Genomic DNA, 27686 nt, shown 5'->3' with positions numbered 1-27686 from the left:
AAAAAAAAGAAAAAAAAAGAAAAATCATCGGATTCGAAAAAAAACCCCACCAGACGAACTTGGCCGTCAGAAAAACGCCAGACCAGCCCGGTTCCAAGGGTGTGTACTGCAGGGAGCCGGGCCCCGCCCGGCCCGGCCGCTGAGTGGAGCGCGGCAGCGCTGCCGGCACCGCCTCTCGCCGGGGCCGGGCGGGTCCGCGGCGGCGGCGGCTGCGTGCGCGGGAGGCGCGGCGGCACCGGCGGCACCGGCACCGGCGGCGGCAGCGGCAGCGGCAGCGCGGCGGGACGGCAGCGGCGGGATGTTCAGCTGGCTGGGGAAGCAGGGCGGCGGGCGGGAGCGCGGCGGCGGCGCCGACGTGGTGCAGACGGTGACCGGCGGGCTGCGGGACCTCTACCTCCGCAAGCTGCTGCCGCTGGAGGAGCACTACCGCTTCCATGAGTTCCACTCGCCCGCCCTGGAGGAGGCCGACTTCGAGAACAAGCCCATGGTGCTGCTGGTGGGGCAGTACAGCACCGGCAAGACCACCTTCATCCGGTAGGTGACCTCCGGCGTGAGCGGCCCCGCCGGCCGCTCGGTCATCCTGGCTCGCCTCCTGCCCGGGATGGTGCTGCCCGCGGCCAGTCCCTCCTGCCCGGGATGGTGCTGCCCGCGGCCAGTCCCTCCTGCCCGGGATGGTGCTGCCCGCGGCCAGTCCCTCCTGCCCGGGATGGTGCTGCCCGCGGCCAGTCCCTCGCACGCTCCGTGCGGGCAGCGCTGCCCCGCGGGTGCGAGCCGAGGCCGGGCAGCGCCGTGCCCGTGACAGGCGGTGGGGCTGGTGCCTCGACCCTCCCAGCGAGCGGGGCTTGCCGAGAGCCTCCGAGCAGTGTCGAGGGTGTGCCGCTCCCGGCCCTGGTACACGCTCTGTAGCTCGCCGCTTGCTTCCTGTTCAAGAGTATGCTCTCTATTTCATGTTCTGCTGAGAAAGTGTAACCCCGTTCTCTACTTCCTCTTGGTTCTTTTAATCCCTAAATTATTTCAAAGGAAAACCAGGGGCTTCGTGTCAGAGCGGCATGACTGCACCGGCCGTGGGAGATCACCTTATCTCCTCCCCTTTCTTTCCCAAAAGTAGCTAATGCACAGATCGGATGTGATCATAGAGGAGTACGGTGACAAGAGTTTTGGGCAAAAAAACACGTGGTATTTGGAAAGTCTTCCCTTCCATGTGTGTTTATTTTGACCAATTACATTGAAGAAGCAGTTATCACCACTAAAGCAGCTTAACAGTGTTGTTCCTGTTGTAGTATTTTCTGTCTTTCCTATATTCCTTATTTCTAAGTTTCTTAGTAACTCATTTTTAGGAACCTGAAGCATATCTCGGGTAAGCACAACGCTATGAATCTGTAAATATTTTGCATATGTTCGTCCCTCTCACATGCCCCTTACAAATCAGTCTAATGTTGTGCCCAACTCTGCAAGAGACGCTGAGGGGTCACTTGGTTCACATTTTGACCTGCTTATATCTGAACTTCATTATAGTCCTTCTATAAAATTTACAAATATTTATCTTTCAGTTCCAAAGATTACAGGCAGCCTTTCCATAACACCATTTTCCTTTTGCAGTGCAAAATACCTATCTCTCCTGAAGTTCGATGTTTACCTTTAATCACCTGAGAGCTTTTCAGATGTTTGCAGAACTAATCATGTGTCTTTTCAGGCTTTACAACTAGCTAATTGAAAGCTTGAAGTCGGACACGGTTTCTTTACTGATTATTACTGAATTCCCACAAACACATAAAGAGGTGTTGCTCAGAATAATATTTTAAAAATAGGAATAGGGATATAGTTAAAAGAAAAGAAACTTTGTTTCAGGATATCCACAGACAGTCACAAGGTGGTGAGTGGAGGAAGGGGTTTTTGAGCTGGATTTTGCCAAGGTTTCTCTAGGTGTTTTCATTCATTTTCTTTTTTAAAATTACAGTTGCCTTGTTAGTCTGTATATATTTCCTGGTAAGTGTTGTTACTTGGCTTGTGGACAAGGAATGGGGAGAGCACAGGTAATACAGAGGGAGGCAGAATGTTCAGAAATATGTGCATACCTGAACTTGTGCTGTCTGTCAGCAGCGTAGTTCTGTTATTTGCAATTCATAGAAAACTCTGTGTCTCCCCTCCTGAGAGTTTGCCTTGGTTGAGAACACAGGTACTTGATTTATGAACATTCAGCTTTTCTGTCCTTTATAGCTGCCTGTATTTGACTGAAGTACGAGTCAGTGCTGTGCTTAGAAACATTAGTATTCCTTGCAGTGCCTTGCCTGTATTTTTGCTACTGTTGCTTTGTAACTTACCACTTTAAGAATAAAATGCTGAGCAAAAGGATTGATTGACATTTATGTACAGTCTGAATGACAAAGGACCTATACTTTATTACAGCTCTTGCCAGCTTCTTTTTAGCATTTGTCAGTGCCAGATGAAGATGCCTAGACAATTTTGACAGAGATGAAGTTTTCAAAGATGGTTTCTCATGTGTTTTGTTAAAATACCTGACTTGATGCAAGAGGTGGCTTCTACTGTGATGTGCCCTTCTTTTTATCCTCTTACCCCTTTCTGCTGTGCCCATTTTAGGTAGCTTGCAGAGCAGTTTAGTCTTGTTCAAGGTATTGGAGAAGGCATTGACTGCAGAGCTCAAATCTGTAGCAGAATATCTTTTATTGCTTCTAAAGGCTCTCACTATGATCAACATTCCTTACCTCAGTGTTTTCTATAGCATAGATAATAGTTGGCTGAATCAGCATGAAAAAATACTCCACTGAATATGGGCAGCAACTTAGACAATAGTGTCACAGTGACTGTTACTCAAAACCTAATTTAAAGGAGAAATAGAAGGGCAAAAAAAGAGAAGTTCTTGTATGCTGTGTGCAAGACTTAGAAGAAGACATGGAGAAATGTTACAGTGTCCAGGTCAGCCAGAAATAAGTTCAGCCTGTGGCATGCTGAATCTCCATGGAAAAATGTCATACCCTCTCAAGATTGTTATAATCCTGTATTTGTTCTAGATGATTTTTCTTAGGATGAAGTAACACTATAGGGGATTTATTCCTCCAAACCTTTTAATAAGCAAACATTATTTTAAATAAATAATTAAAAACTGTCATTTGTTCACATTTCTTGACTTCATAGTCAGGAGGGCGTATGAGGTCTACTTAAGTGTTTACTGTTGGGTTTATGTGTGAACATAACAATTATGTTTAGCTGTCAAATATTCATTTGGCATTTACTTTGAGTCGTTATCGTGAGAACTTCACATTTTCATGCCTCTGACACATCCACATCCACCCAGTTCCTTCCACAAAGTCTTTATGGAAAACACTGATGTACCAGTGACTGATTGTCCCTGGAGATTAAGATATGGAAACAAACACTTCCAGGTTTCTAACAGCTCTTGTGTTTTTTCACTCAGTGCTGTTTATCCGCTCTGGCACTTGGAACAATGTGGTGAAACCAGTCAGTTTTGCTGTCTAAGGTGTAGTGTGGTGATAGTTTTATTCACTTATTTGCCAGGGCTGACAATTCAAACAAATACATCCAAATGTTAATGCTTGTCCAGTTGTGTTTAATGAAGTGGGAGTATAGTGAGAGCCAGTTATTATCTTACATGTGAGCTGCTTGGCCTTGCAGTGTCTGTAATTGTCTCAATTTCTTGTGCCTGTTTTTGGAAAAAAAGTGGGGAAAGTGGGGGCAGGAGAGAAGAATTGTACTGTATGAAGAGAGATAGGAGGTAGTCAATGCAAATAGGTAGTTTCTTTCATTCTGTTTTGGAAGCGTTGGAGACTGAGTTTTTTTTAAGAACTTATCAACATGAGACAAACCAGAAGTAAATTCCTCACATTGTCAGGCTGTGCTTTTACTTTGCTCACAGGTATTACTCAGAGGTTAAAAACTTCCTGCTATTTAACTCAGCCAGAGCTGACTTTTGTGAAAGCACCCCTTTGTATGCATAATGTCTGGAGTCTGCAAGTAGTGTGTGATCACTTGTGCAGCTGCATCTATTTATTTGGGGGTGAAGTGGGAGGAAGGTCCCTCTTAATTTCTTTGGGTTAAGGCTGTAACTTCTTCACTAGCTCTACATGAAAGCTTTGGATTATTTAGAGCAGAATTCTTACACTAAAGCCACTAAAGCAAACATCTGCTAGTTTTGCTGTGTTAAAAAAAAAGTGGAATGCTTGGTGCAGTATGTAATACTTGGTGCAGTATGTAGTATGGAGGTGAGCAGCCCTGTAAAGGAGCCATGAGTTTATCTCCCAATGCATCACGGAGTATCCCTGTTCAGTGCTGCTCTGTCCAGCTCACTTGCTTTTGTGCATTAGTGTGGCCTAGCTAATGCATTTAGACTTCAAAGGATAATGGGTGTCTGCAGCTGTGAGTAATCTTTCTGTCTCTGGGAACTTTGTAACCTAGTTCCCTGTAGTCTGGCTATACATCTTGCAGAGGAACCTAGATGAATGTTTATTGGCAAAGCTGAAAGGTTATAGCCCAGGTAAAAACAAAGAGAGAAGAATCAACAGGATGTCTGTTGTTTGATCTAGACTGTCTTTGGGGCATTGGCTATTTTTAAGCATTCTTCCTGTGAACCTTTTTGAACTTCTTCTCTGCTGAATATTCCTCAGAAGAGCATGTAGTTATAGATGCTGAAAATACAGGTATTTTCCTGTGCTAATGAAGCATTTGATACAGAAACATTGGCAGCTTTTCAATTTACAGGAGACTGTTCTTACCTTTTGTGTGGGGAGTAAAGCTGTTCTTTCATGCTGAGAAGTGTGATACAGCGTGTTGTGGCTCAGCCCACCCCACAGCTCCAGCCTGCAGCCACTCACACCCTGCACAGTGGGATGGGGGGATCAGAATGGTAAAACTGAGAAAACTCATGGCTTGAGATAAAGACAGTTTAGTAGATACAGTAAAAGCATCCCAGGCAAGGCAAAACAAGGAATTCATTCACTACTTTCCATGGGCAGACGAATATTCAGGTATTCCCAGGAAAGCAGGGCTCTGTCATACATAACAGTGACTTGGGAAGAGAAAATGCTATCATTCAAGTGTCTCCTCCTTCCCCTAGCTTTATAAGCTAAGCACGAAGCCATATGGTACAGGACATCCCTTGGGTCAGTTGGGATCAGCTGTCCCAGCTGTGTCCCCTCTTAACTCTTTGTTCACGGGGTGGGGTGAGAAGCAGAAAAGGCCTTGATTCCTAAAGGCCTTGAGTGTGAGTGCTGCTCAGCAGTCATGAAGATATCCCTGTATTGTCAATGCTTTTCAGCACGTATCCAAAACACAGCCCCATAGTAGTTATTGTCCCAGCCAAACCCCTCACACTTGAGCACAGCCAGTGCTCAGAAGAGGTTTATTTTAGCCTGTACTAATTCTTGATGTGCAATTGTGAGGCAATCTTAATGGAAAATACCTGTGATGCAAAGTGATTCCTGTGTCTGTTAATAGTTGTACCAGGCAGAGCATTGTGACTGTTGGGTGGGGCTTGGTATTTGGAAGGAGGTCCTTTCTTCCTGGATTGTTATCGCCATAAAAGCCTGGTTTTTAAAGCTGCCTCTATGACATTAACTTGGGAGTATCATTGCAGTTCAGTAGCACTTTATTCTGGTTTAGTCATTTCAATAAAGTGCTAATTGGTATTTGCACTATCAAGTTCAGAGCAGCAGAAAGAGATGTTGGAAATCATGAAAGGTATTCTGTATTTGTAACTCTTTAAACCTACAAATTCAAGAACAGGCCATGAAATTACTTTTTTAGGCATCTAAAAGACTGTCAACACTGAATTTCCATAACCATGCCATAATTCATGGCCTTAGGATAGATGGCAATTATCCTGTTATCCTGGAGGTGTCTTCTGCTGCATTTAGATCTCACCATGCAGTTTTCCTTGACATGGAATGTGGGATTTCACTCCTGTGCATTTGATTCAATATATGTTCTTTACTGCTGCTCTTGGAGCCTCTTCTGGTATATGTTGTCTGTCACCTTATGAGTTGCTACCTCTGTCAGTAGCAGCCTGGGAATGACAATTTGTATCTACAGAAGAGCTTATTTACAAGTCTCTTAGAGACCCCTTGTCTTTTAAAAGAAGGACAGTGAAGAAAAGCAGTGTTTGAAATAGAATATTTTATCGTGGCAAGTTAAAAACTTTATTTTGGAAGACAAAAGTATAATTGATCTTTCAAAATCAAAGCCATGGATAACTCCAATCTGGAAATTTTTCGTGGCTCTTGTGAGTTAGCCTTGGCATCCTGTTTTAGAGAACTGTGTTCTGTGAAGAGCTGGGAACACACTTTCATGTTTCAGGTGTTCAGCTGTTTGCCACGACATATAAAATCCTGGATTTCCATGAGGGCTTCAGCTGGTGAGAAATTAAAGGAGTTTTGTCTTTATTTCATTTAGATAATTTCATTATTGAATTTGTACAGTGAGAGATCTGCTGCATTTTACAAACCTGTGTGGGCAGAGAGGTTTGAGTGTTGTTTCATTTGCTTTTGGAGAGGGGTCAGTTTGATTTCCCTGTTACTGTGCATTAGGTACAGTTTATTCTAGAGATAAAACAGATCGACTCTGGCGTGTTCTGGCATGATTGTTCTTATGTTCCTCCTTCGTCACAAGCTTTAGTATTGGTATTTTTTTAATTTCTTTTTTTGGAAGCAGAAAGCTACAGGAAATCTTATGTAAATAGCTGTTCCATGCTCCCTGATCATAGGTTCAGCTAATTGGAGCCACTTTGCTAAGGCTAGTGGAAAACAACCTTTGAAATATGTAACGTATATTTAGTTTCTTAAATTCAGCTTTGGTGCACTGATCTATACATTTGCAAATGCTTGGGTACTTTATTTGAAAATAGAGATTGTTCAGCAAGTATAGATAATACATGAAAATGTTTTTTTGCAGCAAAAGCAGATAGCAAGTCCTCTCAAATCAATATTGATTTAGGAAGCTATAGCAGAATAGGCATAGCACTGTTGGATTAAGTCCAGAATAAACCTTTATTAAAAGAGCAGCATTAGTATAGATGGACTAAAATGTAACTAGTGCTGTCACTGCATGCAGGACCACCACTTGTGCCTGAAGAAAAATTCTCATGTAAACCCAGTTTTGATTATGTAAATAGTTAAAGCATACTTGATTAAAAGTGTGGTATTTTTGTTTTTTAAATAAGAACTGCAGGGTAACATTGAAAACACTTTGTTTTAGTCTCCAGCGCCAAGATGGTGCTGTTGTGACTGAGGACAATAACACTCTTGCTTTAAAGTTTAGCAGTGCTGTCTGTGTCTGTGAAGGATGGCAGATGTCACAGAATGTGTGCTAGAGGGAGGTTTGCTCAAAGGACTTGGGGCTGCTTTTACTTCTTCACACTTGCCATCCATGAAGGGATGCAGACAGGCTTTTTATCTAAATAAATGCCCTGGCTCCATTAAGTTTTAATACTTAAATACACACTAAATTCATTGCAGACCTTGTTGTCTGGAAAGTCTAGGCCGTCTGAGTATATGCCATATCTTCTGTCAGTGGACTACTCAAAGAGAGGTGCAAGATGGTTTCTGGTGGTAGAGAACTGCCTGACTTGGTGTCTTTTGGCAGTACTTTGGTGTTAGGCCTGAATTGCTGCAGGTCTGACTTAGTTAACAATTAATTTTTTATGTGCAGGTCAAAAGAAAAAAATAAATTCCTCACTCCCAAAGAGATAAAAATTTATTGCCTCATAATGGTTCTCTTTGCCTCTGGTAGGATGAGTTAAAATTAGGGAGATCATGCCAAGTTGATTAAAGGATTGGATCTGTCAGCCAACTGGATCTGCTCATGTGCAGCTTCAAACCATTCCCTTTTTGTGCCAGCAGCACTGGTATAGATTTGATAACACTCAGAAAAGCAGCCATGTGTTGTAGTGTGACCTACAGCACTCAGATCTTTGCTAGAAGCATCCCCTTAAATGGTTGAGGTGATGCAATTGAGGGAGTGCTTTCCACACTATTTGTAAAGGATTTACTTTATCCTTTTATCTAGATATTGTGAAAAACTAATTCAGTTCTCCTCCTCCTTCCCCAGTTTACATTTTTCCTTTATTTCATTATTTCTGTTATCTTAATCTTGGAGAATATGCATATCCTTGGGCATTTTCAAGCAAATTGTAGGTATTAGCTTTTGCCATGGATCCCAATCATTCATTCTTTTGGAATATTGAAGTATAAATATAGCAATTATGTATAAATATATTTATGTGTTCTTTACCTCCAGGTACCTGCTTGAGCAAGACTTTCCAGGCATGAGGATTGGTCCAGAACCTACCACAGATTCCTTTATTGCTGTAATGTATGGAGAAACAGAAGGAAATGTTCCTGGAAATGCCCTGGTTGTTGATCCTAAGAAGCCATTCCGGAAACTCAGCCGCTTTGGAAATGCGTTCCTGAACAGGTGAGATCATCTTGCTTTCTGTCTTCTGATGATTACATTGAAATTTTGGCATGTTCTGTTTTGTGCAGCACGGAATAAATATTGAAATACAAGCAGGAATGGTGGCAGTTCAGGTGAATTAAATGAAAAAAGGCAGTACTAGGTAGGGTGGCATTATGATAGAGATACTCAGTTATCTGAATAGAAAATAGTTTTTAAAACCAGTTCACAGAAAACTGTAGAAATGATCCACTGGGTGACTTGTTTGTGAGGCATGATGCCAGGTGGAACTCAGGGTAAGTTTATGCTAAAATTCTACTCAATAAAACTGATAGGTTAGTACTATTTTTTAAAATTACCATCAAAAAAAAAAAACCAAAACCAAGCATTTTCCCTTTGGTGCTGTCTTGTTTCTTTCCACTGATTTCACTGGATATCTTGGTATGGCTATTTAAAATTGTGAATTGCTGGGATGTGTAAAAAGAGATACAAGAAGGGAAAGATTTGAATGTGCCCCATGGAAAAAATAACAGTTAAGGCTGTTAAGTGTTTAATATTAACTGCCTGGGTGTTCAGGTAGTTCCATAGACCAGGGAGATCTGCTGTGTATTTATAGAAAGGGAAGAGTTGTTCAGGGGCTGTGAACATTTTGATAATAAACTTAAGTAGCATGCTTAATATTTTCAGTTGAAAGTTAGTTACTAATAACTCCATTCTCATTGTCTGAGCAATCACCTTGTTTTCTTCCTGTATTTGATGGTAGCTTGACATGGAGGCCTCACTTTGCAAGCAAATTAATCTAAATTGGTTCTTTTTAACAATAAACTTTCCTGTTTGGCTGATAAATATTGGCATGCTTGTTAAAAGTTCATCATGTACAATTTTATCTATTGCTGTGCTTATTCAAAGAAGAAAGTTTACAGCTGCTTACAGTTGGCTTGGCTGTCGCTTTGCAGAGATAAGAATACGTGCTGTGGGAGACTGTAGTCAAGTCCCATTTTATATAACAATTTTGAGATGATTGGCTAAATGCTCTCTTCCAGATCACTATTCTGTTTTCCCTTTCCTTACCATTGTGCTGTCTCAAGGAAAAATTAATGTACTTACAATAAAAATTATATAAATTGTGTTTTACATAATATTTAAATATTTGCACAGAACATTTAATAATGGTATGTGTTTGTTTGGATGGGTGGCAATATAATGTTTTGCCTAAATCGTCTAACTAGTTGTGACAGGTTTTGACTGTTATGCAAGCAAGATTATTGGCTAGCTAAAAAGATGTAATTTCAAAGTAACTGACCAAATTACTCCAGTTCTTTTGGTGGCTGTGATGTTGTATTGAAGTGCTGTGGGCACCCTTATCTTCCCCAACAGTCACTCTTACTCCTTAGTTATTCAGCAGAGATCTGTGTGCTTATCTTTCACAGGCATTTTTCAAAACTTACCAGCTCCTTTCTCTTTATGACTTCCCTTATATGAAATTGTCATAGGCTTCAGTATTTTTGAGATCCTACCAGGTTACCTGTAATCATAGTACATATTTTACTATGCCTTCTGTCATTTGCCATGTTGACAGTTCTTTTTATCTGATATTACATTTTTTCCACCTGCCTTGATAGACTTCTCTCTACTTCCCCCCACCCCATCCCATTCCCCCCCTCCCATTTTATTTTTTAAAGGTTTCCCAATCCTAGTGTTTTATTTATGGAGGAAATTAAGGCTATGAACACTTAGACTATGAAGTTGAGTATCCTTTTCATCCAAGTCTAACAATCCAAATGACAGGAAACAGGGACTGAGGTAATGGAAAAAATGAAGCAAACAAGAACACGGTATCACAATCAAGGCTTGTACTTAGTAATTAGCTGCATTAATTTATTGATGTTACCTTGCTTTTGTCTTTTTCCATGACCCCTTTTAATTGCCCCCTGTATCTCACTGCTTGGGGGAGGTGTTCCTGTATTAAACTCTTACTTATCCTGTATCCTTTTAAGAAAAGTTGGGGAGGAAACCGAAGGGGGACAGGACCTAGTGTGCCCTTGGATGCTGATGAGGGAAGAATACTGCATTATACAGTAATTTACATGTAGAAAACCACGTAAATAAATTAGTGCTGCTGAGAAGAAATGCATGGTCCTGATCTATTTTTATGTGTCATAATAAATTACAGTCATCTCATTCATACAACTGTTTTTGCAACACTTTTTTTTTTTAAATCTCTCATTCAGGTGGATAGTATGTAGTTCTGTTTTTTATGATGTAGCACTTTCATGAGCTGCATGAAGTGCTGTGTTAAGAAATAAGTCTCAGTGTTGAAAATAGTAATTCAATTACCACTATCATTACAGTTGTCCAAAATATTAGTTTGAGGCAAGATTTTCAACCCATCTTCTATCTTTATCTTATTCTAAAAGCTAACAAGCAGTTAATTCTGAGCTGATGCTTCTATTTCCTGTGTGTTTGCCCATGTGTTTACTTATCTCCTCCCATTGGCACTAGTGACTGCTGCAAAGATGGCAGTGTCTGCAATTCTGAGGCCTGTGATTCTCTATTTTATGGCATGGTCTTTTCCAGCTGTCCCCCTTTGGGTGGTGCCTGAGTCAAGACACTGCTGTATTGTTCAGCTGGCATAACAGTGCCTTTCTTCCCATGAGATAGGTCTAGAAACATCTTGGTGACACTGAACAAGCACTGGGCTTTCTAAGGTTGGCTGAGAGTGATAAGAAAAAATGTACATGAAAATTCAGTCTTCACAATTCCAAATAAATGAAAGCTTCTTCATGCTGTACATACTGGTGATGTACGTATTTTTGTAATGGTTCACATGATTAAATGTATTTTCTTTGTCACTTACGCACATCCATTATGCTTCCACGTAACTTGTTTGCTTTGACATAGCACTGCCTTTAGGTTTTGGCAAGTTCAAATAATGTAATTTTGTCGAGTTCAAATTTATGTTTATGTTATGTTTAATTTATGTTTGCATACCCTCAGGTTCTATCAGGCTTGGATGGCTGCTGTTTCCTTATGCCCTTCTGGGTTTCAGGGAGAGGCACAGGCAATGCTGCCATTTCTGTTTTATCCAAGAAGGCACACTGTGTGCTTTTGTTAAAGGCTCATTGCTACAAGGTCTCTTGCAGAACAAGGTGAAGTGAGGTGTTAGGACTTCATTTCTTCTCAATCTCCTTTGAATAAATTGTACTGTATAAAATACCATCTAGACTTCGATATAGTTTACATTTTGTATCTGATACTTGACTGGTTGAACTCTTCCTAACTCAGATGATCCAAGGCCTTAAAGGTCTTGTTTGAGCTCAGCACAGCTACAATTTCCTGTCTGTGATACCCTGTTTTTTGGGGCAGTGTGCTTTGTGAAGCCATAGGTTGATATAAGGGCAGCCCTATCTTGGAGCCTGAGGCTGCAGCTTAACCCTGTGTGGGGCAGCCTCGCAGGAGGAGGCTGGGTAACTCTGTGTGCTCCTTCATGTCTTCAGCTGCTCCCTGATAAGAAGATTAAACTCTTATGCAAATCTCTTCAAGGCAGGTTATGATGAAGGGCAGTGAAGTTCTTCAGTCCTTAACTGTCACAGAAGCATCATTGCTGCTTGCAGGTGACACACCGAGTGTTCTGCACGGCTCTCAGAGTCCTCGTCAATTATTTATTCTTCCACAATACCACCATTGAATTTGCCTCCTGTTGAGGAGGCAGGAGGTTATTGTTTAGAGCATACTGTGTGTAATTTGAACTCCTGCTTCTGGCATTGTGATTGTTTTGGCTGGGTTTGTGGGAGAAGTCCTGGTGTTTTTCACTGCTAAATCAGGAAAGAGAGAGATGTGGCAGGGACTGGACCATAAAAATATTGTCAGTGTGGCTTTCTGCTTCCTCGCCTTTTCGGTCTTTGAGTCTGGGCATAAGCTGGAGTACATGAACAATTTTCTCTTGTGTGTGCTAATTTTGGTCCTAGCAAAATGGGTTTGATGGAGTCTTTTTGATTTTGCATTTTCAGCCCAAGTTGTCAGCACTTGCAAAATTTGAGGTCAAATCAGCACTTAGATGTACAGTTTTACAAGGTTTCCGTGTGGAGTTTTTTTGAGAAGCTCTCTTCATAATTTTTGTTAAATGTGTATGGCTGCGAAACACAGAGGTTTGCCAGGATTCAGAAACTGTTTTGAGTCTCACCTGAGTGTTTCTAAAATCAGATATGTAATGGGGAGGTCTCAAGTGACCATCTGTATGTGAGCTAGAGCTATTCTTACTGGTTTTTTTCCCTGCTTTCCTGCAGGTTCATGTGCTCTCAGCTACCCAACGAGGTCCTGAAGAGCATCAGTATCATTGACAGCCCTGGCATTCTCTCTGGAGAGAAGCAGCGCATCAGCAGAGGTGAGTTGCAGTGACCAAGCTCACTAATTTTTTCTGCTCTGCTGGACAAATCAGCATCCTAATCTCTGGGGAGCCTGTTTTAGTGGTACTGTACGTACTTGTGTACTGCAAGCCCTGGACAACCCATATATTTTAAGGCTGGATGCAGCTTTGGAATTTTTTCTCTTGAAAGCTGGTGGGGGTTGGTATTTCTGTTGTCCTGCTGCTGTGGCTGCAAATGGCTACAGTTGCATGGTCTGTTGACTAATTAGTGCTTTGTCACTCCAGAGAAAAAGCCTTATTTTGGTCATTTGAATTGCTTTCCATGAAATAATAGTGACTCTCATATATACTGCTGAAGCTCATGAATGAAGAAATGATTCATAATAGCTGTAGGTTGATCGTGTCTGAAAAATTTGGGGGTGGGGCTATAAATAAGGTGAGTTTTTGTGGGTACAGCTGCTAGAGCTGCTTCTTAAGGTTGCTCAGCCATGCCATAATATAATACAGTCAAAAGAGGAGGTCAAATGGTAGGAGGAGAAAGAGCAAATGAGAATATTTTTAATAATATGGAAATTCTGCAGAGAACTGAGCTCTGTTTATCAAGCTGTTTTAAACATTAGTCTGTCTTGAGAAAGTATTTAAACAGAACAGCATAATGTAAACAACTTTCTTCCTTGCATTCTTCAGCTGCATTTGAGTGCCTGTTGGAGTTGTAAATGGTAGTGATGCAGGGTGTGGCTTATGCTGCCCTCTGTTTTCAGGCCTTTGCTTAAGAAATGGAAACTTGTGTTTCTTATCTCTGTCAGAGGAAATAATTCTTAACATACCACACCTGGGATTTTTTGAGGAAATCCTGGTACAAGCACAATATATGGCAGCTATGCAACAATAGTCTTGTCTTTATAATAAACTGATAGAATAAGGGACTAACTTTTTAGGACTATGATCTAAATTATGCTTACTTAATAAACTGGTCTACCAGATGCTTCTGGATTTTTTTGTTCAGTGATGTTTTGTCCTCTTTATTACTCATAGTCATGTAAAGCATTCATCATGGGGAAAGTGCTGGGCTTTCCTTTATGTGATGTGCTGGTGAAATAGTAGAGATAAACAGCATGAGAGCTCTACATCTCTGCAAGCAAAGACTAGAATGTTGTGAAATCAGAAATAAAACAAATACTGCATGTTGGCACTCTTATTTTAGGCAGAAAAACTTGAGTGTATAACTAATGATTTTAGTCCTGAAAAAATCTTCTCATAAAATGTCCGCAAAATATTTAGATCCCAGTTTACAAAGTCTGATAAAATCAGCAGTGGTCTGCTTTTCATTTGTGGATTCCTGCTCCCTTTTTCCTCGTCAAGTTAAAACTAGCAGCTTAAATGCCCAAGTTAAACTGCATCCTACCCTTTCTTTGCTTGTTAAATAAAGAGAAAATTATGTTTGGCAGCATTCAAGTTTCCACTTTTGTAATAGTATGGAAGGGAACATGAAAAAAGCAGAAAAGTAAAGTATTATATTAATATGCCACTGAAAAAGTGAGCAATTGTGTAACCAAATTCAAGACCATTAGGTAATGCTGTGAAGTCTCAGACTCCGAGTGCAGGACAGAGTTGTGTTTCTCTCCAGGTTATGTTTCACTGGTGGTCCTGTGTTGCCTGAAGGACTCTTCACTACCATCTAGAATTGCTCCTGTGATGTAACAAAACATGGCTCTTGTTCCCTTATTGTTCAGAAACTCCTTGTCAGGATGGTATGTGCCTTATCAATTGTTACAGCCTCGCTGGCCTGCCCTTTGGTATGATAGACTTTCACCTGATTTGACGTAGTTCAGTGATTACCTCAAACTCTCACCTGTTTCACAGGCTTTAACTTGGTTAGATTGCATTTAACTAATTTTTTTACATGTGATAAAGATTGTCTTGAATGTGTCCCTTGTCATAGTTCTTTTATCAAAGTGTGGTTCTCCTGTATACTGTTAGTTTAATCATGTTTAAAGTGTGGTTGTACCAAATATGAGGTTTTGGGAGTTGGCTTTAGAGCGCTGTTCTCTCAGTGTCCCAGGCTTTGAGGGCAGGTTAAATAGAGGTTCCATACACTTAAGCATCACCATACAAGAAGTTATTTACAAGTGCCTGTGCATTTATTGCATGCACATACTCCACGCTATCATGATCAGAAATTACTACACTCAGCCTTGGCTGAAATACTGCATAGTCAGATACATTTCCTGTAAATGGCTTTTGGGCTGCTTATGCAGTTTGCATATAGCTGGTTTTGTGGGGCACAAACTTGACTTGTCCCGTGATGCTGCACATAGCAAGGTTTGTCTGACCTGCTTCCTGAAGGAGTCAGTCTGACTTAGACATATTTATGCTATAAGTCTAATTTAGCACGTTTTGAAGTTTGAGTTGCTTTGATCACTTTCTAAATTATTGTGTGCAAATGTAAGCAGGATTGTACAAGGTGTTTTCTGCTATCCCTGAATGTGTCTGTCAGAGAGGGTTCTGCTTTCTAGAAGTTTAGCTTGTGTCTAACATCGGTAAGCTACAGCTTTTCTTATTTAAAATGTTTGATGGAAGAATAACATTACAGGGCCTCAGTGTGAGACCATGCCTCTTTGCTGTTGGTGTTTCTTTCCCATCTCACTAGCTACTGCTTAACTGTTTACCTACAAATGAGTGTAATATCTGTACAATATTAAAATTTGACAGGTATCACTAGGAGTAAGTAGAAGCCTTCTGAGAGCAAGAGAGGACTCAAATATTAGCTGTCATTTTAACATGCAGGAAAATAGTGAAGGGACTATGTAAAATTAGAGGACAAGCACTATTTCCCAGCATGCTCTATTTTTAACTCTGGAAAGCATCCAGGCCACAGGATGAAGGAGCTGATTTCTTAAAGGGTCAGAAATATACACAGAGGGCAACATTCAAAGATGTCTCAAGACACACCTTTCCCGCTCCTGCTGTCAGCAGCAGGATGTGCCAGAAGCTTCCTGCCTGTCAGTTCAGGGGCAGTGCAAGTGGCTGAGGAGAATGTGCAGATGTCTGCCAGCATTGTCCCCTGGGCAGACAATGCCTGTCCCTGTGCTGCTTCTGCAGCATCACTGGTCATGTCCACGCCCTTGCAGACAGAAATGTCTGTGTGGGCTGCAGGATTTGGAAAAATGAGTGTCTGGCAGGATGTAGGGAGGAACTCCTCTTAGGAAGGGAGGGGGTGTTTCATTTGTGACTGAGTGGTGTGAAGGCAAGTGTTTTAAAGAGTATGGGGAAAGAGTTCAAGGGAAAATGGATATTGTTTTGTTTTGTTGGTTTTTTTTTAAAGCAGAAAGCTCCCAGTACATACTTAGCTGTTCCTACTCATACTAGATGAGTCACATCCATGCCTAACCCAAAGCTGAATCACCAGTGTGACTGTGTGGATTAGATGTGTCACTTCTGAGTAAGGAGTTCCTGAGCACTGTTTGTTATGTGGATTAGGTACCAGCTGAACCTGTAAAAGCATTTAGACAGGTGCTATGAATAGGCTTTCCTTCAGAATGTGATAAGGCTTGTTTCAGGTGATCAGAAGGTCACTGCTCAGGTTCTGTAACCTGTCATGTCCTCAAAGCCATCAGCAATGTAGTCACATTACTTCTAAATTGTACTTTTTAGTCTGCTGTGGCAAAAATAACAGCAAGTGTTGCAAGGTGAGGAGAGACGGGTTTGAAAATGGTTTTAAATGCTGCATTTGAACCATTTTCCTTGTTAATTCAGATAAGTAGTGCTACCAAAGTGACCAATATTGGCAGTGAAGAAGAGAGGTTGTGATCAGAGCCCCACAGTCCTGTTTAGCTTGGGTGCTGTCCTGGAACCAGACTCCTGGAATGTGGGTGTGAGACAGAAAAAAGTGCAGTGATGAAAACAGAAGGCAGTAATAGTGAGACTGGTCCAAGGAAATGCAGGATACAGTTGTCCTGACCTCACTGTCCACAGATACTGTCCTCTTGGCAAGCTGTTACCCTCTTGTTCTCTATCCCCAGCCCTACATCCTCCAAAACTCACTTTTCTGACCGGTAAGACTGTAACAGTGTGTTCTTCCTCCAGGCTACGACTTCTGCCAAGTCCTCCAGTGGTTTGCTGAGAGGGTTGACCGAATCATCCTCCTTTTTGATGCCCATAAGCTGGATATATCCGATGAGTTTTCGGAGGCCATCAAGTCCTTCCGGGGCCAGGATGACAAGATCCGAGTGGTGCTGAACAAGGCTGACCAAGTGGACACGCAGCAGCTGATGAGGGTCTATGGAGCTCTCATGTGGTCCCTGGGGAAGGTGATCGACACGCCCGAGGTGCTGCGGGTCTACATTGGCTCCTTCTGGGCCCATCCCCTCCGCAACACAGACAACCGGAGACTCTTCGAAGCCGAGGCACAGGATCTTTTCAAGGATATCCAGAGTCTCCCACAGAAGGCTGCTGTGAGGAAACTCAATGATCTCATTAAAAGGGCAAGGCTTGCAAAGGTAAGAAGAGAAGAAAACAAAATTGAATGAGCAGTCTCTGCTGCTCTCAGTGTGTCCTCAACCTTGCCGATTTTTCTCTCGCTATAAAATATGTGATTTTAGCACAGTTTTTAATTTGGATTGAATTGTCACTTTTTCAAGGAAAAGATAGTCACTTGAGGAGAAAGCTGTTGGTAGAAGACAGGAGCTCTGATTTCCTGTGCAGTTATCAAACCAAATGCATTTTCCTTGAAATATATTTTAATGTGAACTACTAATCAGAAATTAAGAGGACTTGCAAATCCATCAGGATATGAATAGTTGTTTGGGGATGTATTCCGCTCCTGTGTTGGCTTATTTAAATTTCTGAATATGAAGATAGACTTTCAGGAGTTTTTGGTGGGGTTATTTTTGGGGGTTGGAGGGAGGAATGAGGGGAGCTGTTGGTTTGGGGGGTTTTTTTGGTGTGAGCTTTAAGGCACACTGTAGAAGTTGCTTCTTTAAAAATTCCATTTAAAATCACAATGATTTGTTAAAATTTACTCTGATTTCAGAGCAACCTCAGATCCAGTCTGTTTTGTAAATGTTGGCAGCATTTTGTTTTCATTTGTTGCAATCATTTTGGCATTGAAGGAGTGTCAGTTGAGTAATTTTTAGATATTTCTATGAAATGTAAAATAAAAATTGATGAAGGTAAACACAGTATGCAGTGGTCTTAGGGAAATGTTACACAGTCCCGGAAGGGGAATAAACTGTTTATCTGCAGGAAAGCAGCAATGTAATCCAGTGTCATTTTTCTGCCTTCCAATCTGCTCTCAAAGTATTGACAGTCAAAAATAGCTTTTTACAGTGTTGAGTGTGGGGTTTCTTTTACCCTTTTTCTCTGCTACCCTCTTCTTAATGTTTTCTAAAGCATTTACAGTGAATAGAAACAAAAGCCATGATAACATGCTGTCAGATTTGGGCATTATGCTTTTCTCTTTTTTTTTTTTTTTTTTTTTTTTTTTTTTTTTTTTTTTTTTTGCCTAAGTCCTGTGACTCACTATCCCGTTTTGAAGATGGGGACTGCTCTTATCTACAAGAAACACATGTGCATACTGGCAGACCTTAGGCCACTTAGAATACACATGTGAAACTACTATTGCTTATGAATTACAAACATACTTTTCTGAGTTTGATAGAAATATTATTTTGGACATAAGATCCATAAAATTGCTCACAATTATTTATAAACGCTCTTAAAAATACCCTTACTGAATCCATTCTGTAATTCTGGAGAAATACTTACTCAGAAAATGTCATGATTTTATGCTTCTTTATGCTGGAGTTTTTTTCTCCTCTACAGAAATGAAATTAATTTGCCATTAAAATGCCTACACTCTTTTTAGATATAAGGAAGTGTTTGTGTGAAATTTGTGAACTTAAGATGTGCACATAAAAACTGCCTACATCATTTTTCTTCTAAAAGCAAATATTTTTTTTCTGTTTCCTCCTTAACAAGTAAGGAAATGAATGGGCAATTGCCCTGTGCAGATTGTGTAAGGTTTGTGTAGAATGCTGTAATACACATTCTGTCATGGTTTGGTAGGTATTAAGTATTATACTTACATAACACTGAAGCAATCACTTGTTTTACTGATGCTTTTTAAGGGTAATTTGTCTTCTCCCAGTCTTCAAAATTTCACCTCTTTATTGCTCAACAGTTTGGTAAACATACCTAATTTTTAACTCTTTTTTTCTGTGTGTGTGAAAATTGTAAGCAACTTGTGTTTTGTGGACAGCTGCATTCTTTTAAAAGGAACAAGGACCTGAGTTCTGTAAAGACATCCTGTAGTGGAGGTCATTTGGCTGCCATGGTCCTGGCCAGGTCAGAGCTTAGGCAGCGTTCCTTCAAAAGAAGGCTCTGCCCCGGTGCCTTCCCTCTTGTGTGCAAAATGAGTTTCAATGTCCATACAGTGAGCTGGATAGGTGAGCTCACCTCATTTAGGAAGTGCAACCACTGTTTCTGTTCTGGACCTGATCACTTGTTCTGTGGCCAAGCAGATCCTTTTGGTGGGGAAGGTGGTGGGAGGAGAGATGAATGGTTCCGAATAAAGGCATAAGGAAGGTGGGCAGGATGGATATTTTGATGGCAATGCAAGAATCAATGTGTTTAAAGACATCCTAAATTAATGTCTTTCCTTATAAGCTGGAAAGGCTCTTCTTCTCTCCCTAGGCAGCCATGGCATGCTGCTCCTGTTGGAACTGGCTGCTCTGTCATCTGCATAGATGGCTGCATAAATACAGGCTGTAGGTACTCGCTCTTCTGTCAGTACCTAGGTAGGAATGCAATATCACTTCAAATAGATAGCCTTGCCACTTAGCATACTTGGATTACTGGGAATTATCCCATTGATGCCCACAAGGGCTGGTGTGGCAAATGAGCTACAAATGATACAGATGGACCAGTATGGCTGGAGCTCTGTGTGTAGTGTCAGGACATGGGGTTTGTGGTCTTGCCTTTTCCTTTGCTGTTGGTACTCATAGAATGCTGTACCAAGCTTTTCCTTAAAAGAGCAAGTGTGCATCTGTATTTCCTTGAAATGTGTTTCCTTTCTCTCTGCCCCTCAAAGGAATGCTGAAAGCAGCAAAAGCTAATAATAACTAACAGGCAGCTAACTGTTCATGTAAACACAAAGTTCCAGACACAGTAGTTGATAATATCTTTCCTTAGGGAAACATATTTCTGTTTCTTTTTATGACCTAGGTGAGGAACACTACTGCTAAGTGTTGGTAAGCAGTTGTTTTGATTTCAGTTTTTCTTCTTTTTAGGTTCATGCTTATATCATCAGCTATCTGAAAAAAGAGATGCCCTCTGTATTTGGGAAGGAGAATAAGAAGAAGGAACTGATCAATAAGTTGCCTGAGATCTACATCCAACTGCAAAGGGAATACCATATTTCAGCAGGGGACTTCCCTGAAGTCAAGAAAATGCAGGTAAGATGGTAGATTACCATTCCACTGAAATAATTCTTAACTTTGTAGCAGGATTGCCAAATTGGAAAAGGTAGAACAGAGTATCTCAGCATTACAGCTCAGGGTGTAGAGCAGTTGAAATGACAGTCATTTGACTGACATGGCATTAGAGTGACTTTGAAGTGGTACAGACCAAAAAAGAGTGGTTACTTGCTTAGTGTGCATTCACTGATGCAGGACTCCATAAAGACTATGAAAATAAGGAATAAGGAATCTGACTTTCTGTCCTTTTAGTCAGTACTTGGTCTCTCTTGGCAGGAAGTACTAAAGGCTTTGTGCAAATAAAATGGCAGTGAACACACACAGGTTTAGGATTCAAAAGAAGCCCCTTCATGTGGTTATATTTATTATTTTTGTGATGGTATCAAATATTTGTGTAGGTGAAGATATCTGTAGTCATAAGTTCGTTTTTACTCTACTCTGTTCCTGTTCTTACTGGTGCTGTTTCCCAGTGAGTAATAAAAGCAATCTGTTACTCGAAAAGTCCAGCTTAAAACCTCTTGCTGCTGAAAATCGTCTTTGGCTTTTTTCCTGTCTGTGAAGGAGAGAGAGAGAAGTTCTTGGTTTATGCTCACAAGTTATTTAAAAATACCTTTTTTCTGTTCCTCTTTTGGGTTTTCTGCAGTCTTTCAACCAATTCTCTGTCACTTTCTTGCCTATTTATTTCTGTTCTCTGATTTGAGTTAGAAAATATCCCAGGGAAAACCAGCTAATGTTGTGTTAGTAGTGATTTCAAGCATCAATTGGCAATTTTTGTATCTCAGATCATAGGCTTCTTAAATGGCCTTTGAATTAGAGGATAATTCAGCTTGAAAGCTGAAGAAGAGATCAGGAGCCTGCAGTTTGCTCTGACCGTGGACTAGTCATGAGTGTGATGGAGGATGTTTTCCAGGTGTATCATTCTGACATGTGGTGCACTTGCACAGCTATCATCAGGACTGATGGTTGGCTGATTGTCTGTAGGAAGGCACATGTTTCTTTCATAAACTTAATTATTTAACCTGGGAATCAACTACTGGCATATAGCAATATAGCTATATTGGCAGATAGCAAATAGTTTCTATTTGCTATAGAAATAGCAAATCACAGATGAAGCACAAGATGTACTTTAGCTAAGTTTTCACAGGCAGGATTGTTGGAAGGGTTTAGTGAGTTAGGCTTTGAAAGGGGATTTTGTGGCAAAAGTTGACTCTCTCTTCCCTTGCTGCTTTTGCTTGTGATGCAGAGTGAGGGAATGAGAGAGCTGAATATTGAAACAAAATTTGAATGAAACTCTTTCAAACTCACAGTACATGTCAGTTAAGCCTCAGCAGCAGATGGCAGCAAATATGATATACAGGAGATCAGTCACTTCTGTAATGAGGAGCAAAATTGTGAGAAAGCAAAACGGTGTGAAAACAAAATTGTGCCAAATCCGATAGCAAGTTGATCTTTGCTTCCTGAGATTTATTCCACTACATACATTTATTCTGATCAGGTGCTGTAAATCAGGTGATTATGTATAAATGTCACCTGAACAGAGTTGTGGGTTGACAGTTTTTACCCCATGCTCCAGGTTTCTTGGGTTAATGTCATGATCATTTTGATATGTACAGGAGCAGCTCCTTGAGGTGATAGATGGGATTTGTTAAAGCAATTTCACAAACAATTTTACAGAAGGTGGGAGGTGGTGGTAGTGGTGATTTTGAGTGTTTTTAACCTTTTCCACTCTTTCTCTTCCTGGCAAGCATTTTGCATGTAGAAAAAATTTAATAGTTGCCTAAAGCACTTTTAATTTTCTAATGCTGTGGTGTAAAACATGCGTGGGCTTGTGTTGGGATAATGCATATCACCAAGGTAAATATCTCACTGGTGTTAGGATGAAAACTCCACAAATTCTGCAGGGAGCATGTGACTTCATGAGTTCTGGCAGCACTGCTATAAAACATTGCTGCTGTTATCTCCACTCAGCTTTTCTTTATTGGTAAGGGACACCTTTTCCTGACCTAACCACAACCAAGAAGTCTAATCTATAAAATCAGATCAGTCCTGCAAACATTGGATTTGATTTTTTGACTCTAAACGCTTGCCTAAGTGCTAGCAGGACTGAGGACTTACTTGCACGATTTCTTTGATGTTTGGGAAAAAATAACCAAATGGAAAGTTGCTGGGTAACATTCATCAGCTGCTGTGGTTTTATCCACTGCACTTTGAAATTTGTATTGTAAATGTAATTCAATAAATAAAAATTGTCTTACTGTGTTTGATCAAATATATTGGTTGTATGGTACATGTGTTTTGTTTCTCCATCGAGGAGTTTCAGCTATAGAAACAGCTTCAAAAGATACATATTTTAATTGAATTATTACTTGATTATTTTAATTTTAAGCCCATTCTTTAAACTTTTCAATGAATTGGAATAGTTTTTAACTACTGTCACTGTATCATTCACAGGAACAGTTGGAGAATTGTGATTTCACTAAATTTCATTCTTTGAAACCAAAGCTCATTGAAACTGTGGATAACATGCTGGCCAACAAAATTGCCTCCCTGATGAACCTGATCAGACAGGAAGAGAGCAACATGCCCACAGAGATGGTACACGGTGGAGCATTTGATGGCACCATGGCAGGACCTTTTGGCCATGGATACGGGGAAGGTGCCAAGGAAGGAGCTGATGAAGAGGAGTGGGTTGTTGCCAAAGACAAACCTGCTTACGATGAGATTTTCTACACTCTGTCACCAATCAATGGCAAAATATCTGGGATTAGTGCAAAGAAGGAGATGGTGACTTCTAAACTACCCAATAGCGTCTTGGGGAAGATTTGGAAACTTGCAGACTGTGATGGCGATGGGATGCTGGATGATGAAGAGTTTGCATTAGCAAAACACCTCATCAAGATTAAACTGGATGGATATGAACTGCCTGGCACACTACCTTCCCACCTGGTGCCACCATCTCACAGGAAACCTTTCCAGACAGCAGAATGAACAATACAAGGAGAAGAGTGAGGATTTTGAAATTCCCACAGGAAATGTGTTGAAAATACTAAAATTTGAAGTTAAGCTTAGATCCTTAAACCTCACAGCACATTTCACACAAGCTACTGAAGTTATGAGCATGGCAGCAGGGAAACATTCGTGTCGCTGTCCCTGCCGACCTTCACTCAGACATGCTTATCACAAGTGCCTTATAAAAGCTCTGTCATAAGGTGGAAATGGTTTTGTAGTCCTGTGTCCATGTCTCGCTGTCTTCACAACTATAAAGCAGAAAAGACCATGCATAAAATTTGCTGACCTTCACCAAACCTTAATACTTATCAACCCTGTATCCAAACTATCCTAAATAGCACACTGAAGCTCAAAATGTTAAATTCACCTGCATAGGCAAGGAATATTTAGATGCTAAAAATGTACTTAAGCCATTGAGTGAATGTAAGCATCTCTATAGTCTAAGAAAAGGCTGCTATAAAAGGAAATCCTTTTCTTTCTTTTTATTGTTTAATTGGAGTTAGAAGAATAATGAGGAGAGTCTTGTAAGTGCTCAGAATATAAGTAACCTTGTTTTAAAACTTAAGATTCTGTCTATAACTGCAAAATACTAAAATTTTTTTGATCTGTCATTGTCTTATCTGAAGAATAGCTTCTTCAGTTTTACACAGCACTATATAGTCAGTATTATCATTCGAAGAACTGAGATCTCCTTTGTTCTTTGTATTTATAATTTTCTTTGCAGTTTAAGCTTAGCTTCTCTGCGGACAATGAATTTCTGAATGGTTCAAAGTGACAGCAGAATGGTTTCTTAAGCTGAAAAAGCCATGTTTGCATTGAACTTAAACCTCACTTTCTATTCAGAAAATGTGTATTCAGCCTCCTTAAAGTACATCAAATTGTCTCGGAACATTTTCATTGGTATGTAATTTCTATTTACAGCTAATTATACAGTTATTTCTGTGCATTTTTAATATATAATATAATTAAGAGAAGTTATTAACTCTTTTGCCAACATGTAGCTGACAACCACAAAAGAGAGATTCAATTCTCATGGTTGCAGATTTGAAGGATGGGGAGGCTGACAGGAACTATTACATTGACTATAATAAGTGATAGACTCATTCCTCCAAATATTACTCCTTTATTGAAAACAATCCATGAAAGGAATGGATGCTTAAATAACCATTTATTTTCCAACAACACACAGTCAAAGTTGAACATACTGTCTGCTTACAACTGATTTTTATCAGTACCTTAAAAGAAGGCAAGTCTTTGGCCCTGTGAACTTGAGTCTTTCAGGGAGGGCCAGTTCTTTCCTAAAATCAAATTTGGCAGCCAGTTCTGGCCCATGTGTATGAGCAGGAATTTACTTGTATTCCATTTGTAATAGGAAAGCCCCTTCACATCAAAGGTACTGTAGTTTTGAGTACTTTGTTGTTAGGTCTCAGTAAGTGGCAGCAGCAATACCTTCTGAGACAGAGCAAGCCAAAAAGTGCTTTAACATCATTGCAATAGGGGTGGGGAGGAAATAGTTTGGATATTGTCTCCCAGTTAAGGTTTCAGTCACACTTCCATGTTCAGTTTTTTTGGGTGATCTAAGAAAAGCCTCAGCTTCTTTCTTCAAATAATGTATTTGTAGGTTGTCAGGTTTAATGCCTCCCATCTTTCTGGACCTCTCATCTTTCTACATCTGTTCTATTCTGAGGTGCAATTTCCATGAACTTTGTCAGGGCACTTGCTTGGGAAAACAATGATGCTATTTTAAGTAATGGCAGAACACCACCTTTACCTTGCCAGGTTTCTGGGCCTGTATCAAGGATGTCCTGGCAGAGCTGAATTGTTCTGAGGACTTGATTTTTTTTATTATTTTATTTTGTTGTTGTTGTTGTTATTTGGTTGGTTGGTTGGGTTTTTTTAAATCTTAGGTGTTTTTCCTATCATTCAAGCATACCAACTTAATTTCTCTCAGACCTTAATTAGGAGCCAAATTAACCTTAGTGCATCTCTGTGCACTTTAGTAGAGCTGTGAAACTTGACTCTGAGTCTACCTGTGTGACTGTACATCTGCAGAGTAACTATTTTCTATGTAATTTATTTTTGATTGGGAAAAAAAAATAGTCTGTAGACATGGTGGGTGTTAAGAAGAAGAAAAAGGCTGCAGAAGTAGTAATGTGTGTTTGTTTGTGGGCAGTGTCTGCGGTCAGTACCATTTCATACACTACTGACCAGCTTAGTACTAGTGACCAGTTAATCAGGAAAGCCAACAGGAGAAAGAATGCAAGCTTGTGTATTGTGACTACTGGAGTGTAGGCAAAACTGAGAGGATCTGGGAAGCTGCTGATTTTCCCACTCTGCCTTACCTCGCTTTTCAACAGCACAGGGCTGCAGCAGGGGACTCCCGCTTGAGTTCCCACCACATGTAGCTTCCAGGGGTGATGCTCCAGATATATTGGAGCCATGTGATCCCATGCCATTAGAAATATCCTCCTTCAGTGAGAAGAGCAGGATAGTTTCAGTGGTTTTATTCTATTTTTCTAGTTTTGTTGGTAGTAAAATGGAGAGCACAGCCTTTTCCTCAGTCTCTATGACAATATGCTAGCTTGGTCTTAAAGCAGACAAATTGAAATACATCCCTTTGATAAGTTAAAAATATTGCCTAGATGGGGTTGTAGTATTTTGCTTTGTGTTCCTGTAGAATTTGGAAGATGAATGCATGAAGCATGTGTAGGAGTAGAGGTGGATTTTCTCCGGCTGTCTGGAAAAATAGGAGTGTTTGCATCCACAGCTACATAAATCTATTTCTAGGTATGTGGTACCTAGGTACCACATAAATCTACTTCTGAGTATGTGGTACAGTGAACTAGCATCACATTTAGATGATAGAAATGAAATACATTTCATGGGAAGTTTGAACAGCAGTTTCTTGCACAGCTAAACTGCTGGAGCGGGTTGCTGTGGCTCAGGGAAGGGGTTCTGTTCTCACTACATCCTCACAGGTCCATGGGCCTCCCCCATCTCCCTTGCTGGCTGTTTGCAAGCCTGTTCAGTTAAACCAGCCCCACACAAATGTTTGGGTCATGTTCTGTGGAGTTAGTGAATCTGTGTGTTAGAAGCATGAGAAGTGAGCAGGATTGCCTTCTCTCAGGAGAGTATGCTCTAAGTGGTTATTTTAGCAGTAGTAGGCAGTAATCCTTGGGGTTCAGTGTGTTACTAATGGCTGCTGAAGAAAGGTGAAGATGTTGAGTTGGTTGGACATTTTATACCTAGGATTTTAATAACATTTTCTGCAAGATCATTCAAAGCTGCTTATAATTCATCCTGTGAAATCTGTGCCCACTGATGTAGCCTGCTGACTTAAACTAAAGTAGAAACTGCTGCTTCTACCTTTTCTCCAGCTATTCCACAATTTCAATTTACAACCCTAGTTCTATTCCTTCAGAAATTACGAGATTTTGTTGCAGATTGAAACAGGAAATGTGGGGTTACAGTTCCTAAGCACAATACAGGACACTGAGAGACTTAAAAGCTGTGACAGCTTGAAATTGGAGAGTTTACAAAGATTTTTAAGTCAGGGTGAGGCCCCATTTGTTAATTGGGTGTGGTGTGGATTTGTGTGGAACCTGGTCTCAAAGCAGCAGGTATGTGGTCCCTGGCTTTCAATATTTTTTATTGCCAGCACTTGAAATGCACCTTCTTTTTTTTTTTTTTTTTCCATTACTTTCTTCCCTTCACAATGTGCACTCATTTAAGTGGCTCTTTAAATTGTTGGATCTCAAGCAGAGTTTGAAGTGTATGGTTTGATGGATATGTGTAACTTAGCACTGAGGAATGATCATGAACTTCATTTTCTATTTCACATGCTCACCTTTTCTAATATATTTTGTTAAACACTGTTTTCACTTAAAAGGCACTCTGATTTTTGAGGAAAGGCTTGATCTGTGCAGTGTGCTTCAGTTTGTCCAACTAGGCAAACAAAGTTGTAAGTTCATTATTGTTGCACTTTTATTACACAGTAAATTCTTTGCAGATACTGTAATATATTTTAATATGCTTTGTAATCATTTTTAGAAAGCGGTGATAAAAATTGCTGATTTAATAAACTAATACTGAACTACCTGAGATCCTGGTTTGAATGCTTCTTTCTGGAAGATAATCTTTCAGTGACTCATATTTTGTAATCCTGCTACTTAAGGCTTATAGGCAGAGTAGCTATTTGGCAAGCTGCTGGTTTTCCCACCTCAGTTCATGTATCCATAATAGGTTCTGGCTGTTTCTTTTCTGTGCCCTTGAACTTGTTGCTGAAATTACTGCTCGTGCCACGGCTTGGTTCCAGAATTAAATTTATCTGTAAAGAATTAAAAAAACTCCCACAAACCTCCAGCACCTCTCTGTAATTAGCATGTTACAGCAGAATGTAATTTTGGAACTTCCTA

General features: G+C 40.4%; 2 protein-coding genes across 2 annotated transcripts in view; one reads left to right on the top strand and one right to left on the bottom strand.

The window, feature by feature from the left end:
- MAPKBP1 (mitogen-activated protein kinase binding protein 1) overlaps positions 1-27686 on the bottom strand; it is a 529170-nt gene that overhangs the window by 232649 nt on the left and 268835 nt on the right. The window lies entirely within an intron of this gene.
- On the top strand, positions 174-27372 carry EHD4 (EH domain containing 4). Its single transcript, XM_030240619.2, has 6 exons — positions 174-534; positions 8266-8442; positions 12708-12805; positions 16874-17286; positions 20077-20241; positions 22714-27372. Exons 1-6 carry the CDS (start codon positions 299-301, stop codon positions 23248-23250), a joined length of 1626 nt encoding a protein of 541 aa, XP_030096479.2. The 5' UTR covers positions 174-298; the 3' UTR covers positions 23251-27372.

This window comes from Serinus canaria, chromosome 5 (genome assembly GCF_022539315.1).
Source record: "Serinus canaria isolate serCan28SL12 chromosome 5, serCan2020, whole genome shotgun sequence".
Classification (NCBI taxonomy): Eukaryota; Metazoa; Chordata; class Aves; order Passeriformes; family Fringillidae; genus Serinus; species Serinus canaria.
Note: the sequence above shows the minus strand (reverse complement) of the source record. Positions and strands in the feature narration are given on the sequence as shown.

What these genes read in the sequence shown, in the direction of transcription:
- EHD4 (XM_030240619.2), top strand. Translation starts at nt 299, where the DNA reads ATGTTCAGCTGGCTGGGGAAGCAGGGCGGCGGGCGGGAGCGCGGCGGC. An exon ending in GGAAATGCGTTCCTGAACAG is followed by an intron (nt 8,443 to 12,707) that starts GTGAGATCATCT and finishes GCTTTCCTGCAG; the next exon opens with GTTCATGTGCTCTCAGCTAC. An exon ending in CTGAAGTCAAGAAAATGCAG is followed by an intron (nt 20,242 to 22,713) that starts GTAAGATGGTAG and finishes TATCATTCACAG; the next exon opens with GAACAGTTGGAGAATTGTGA.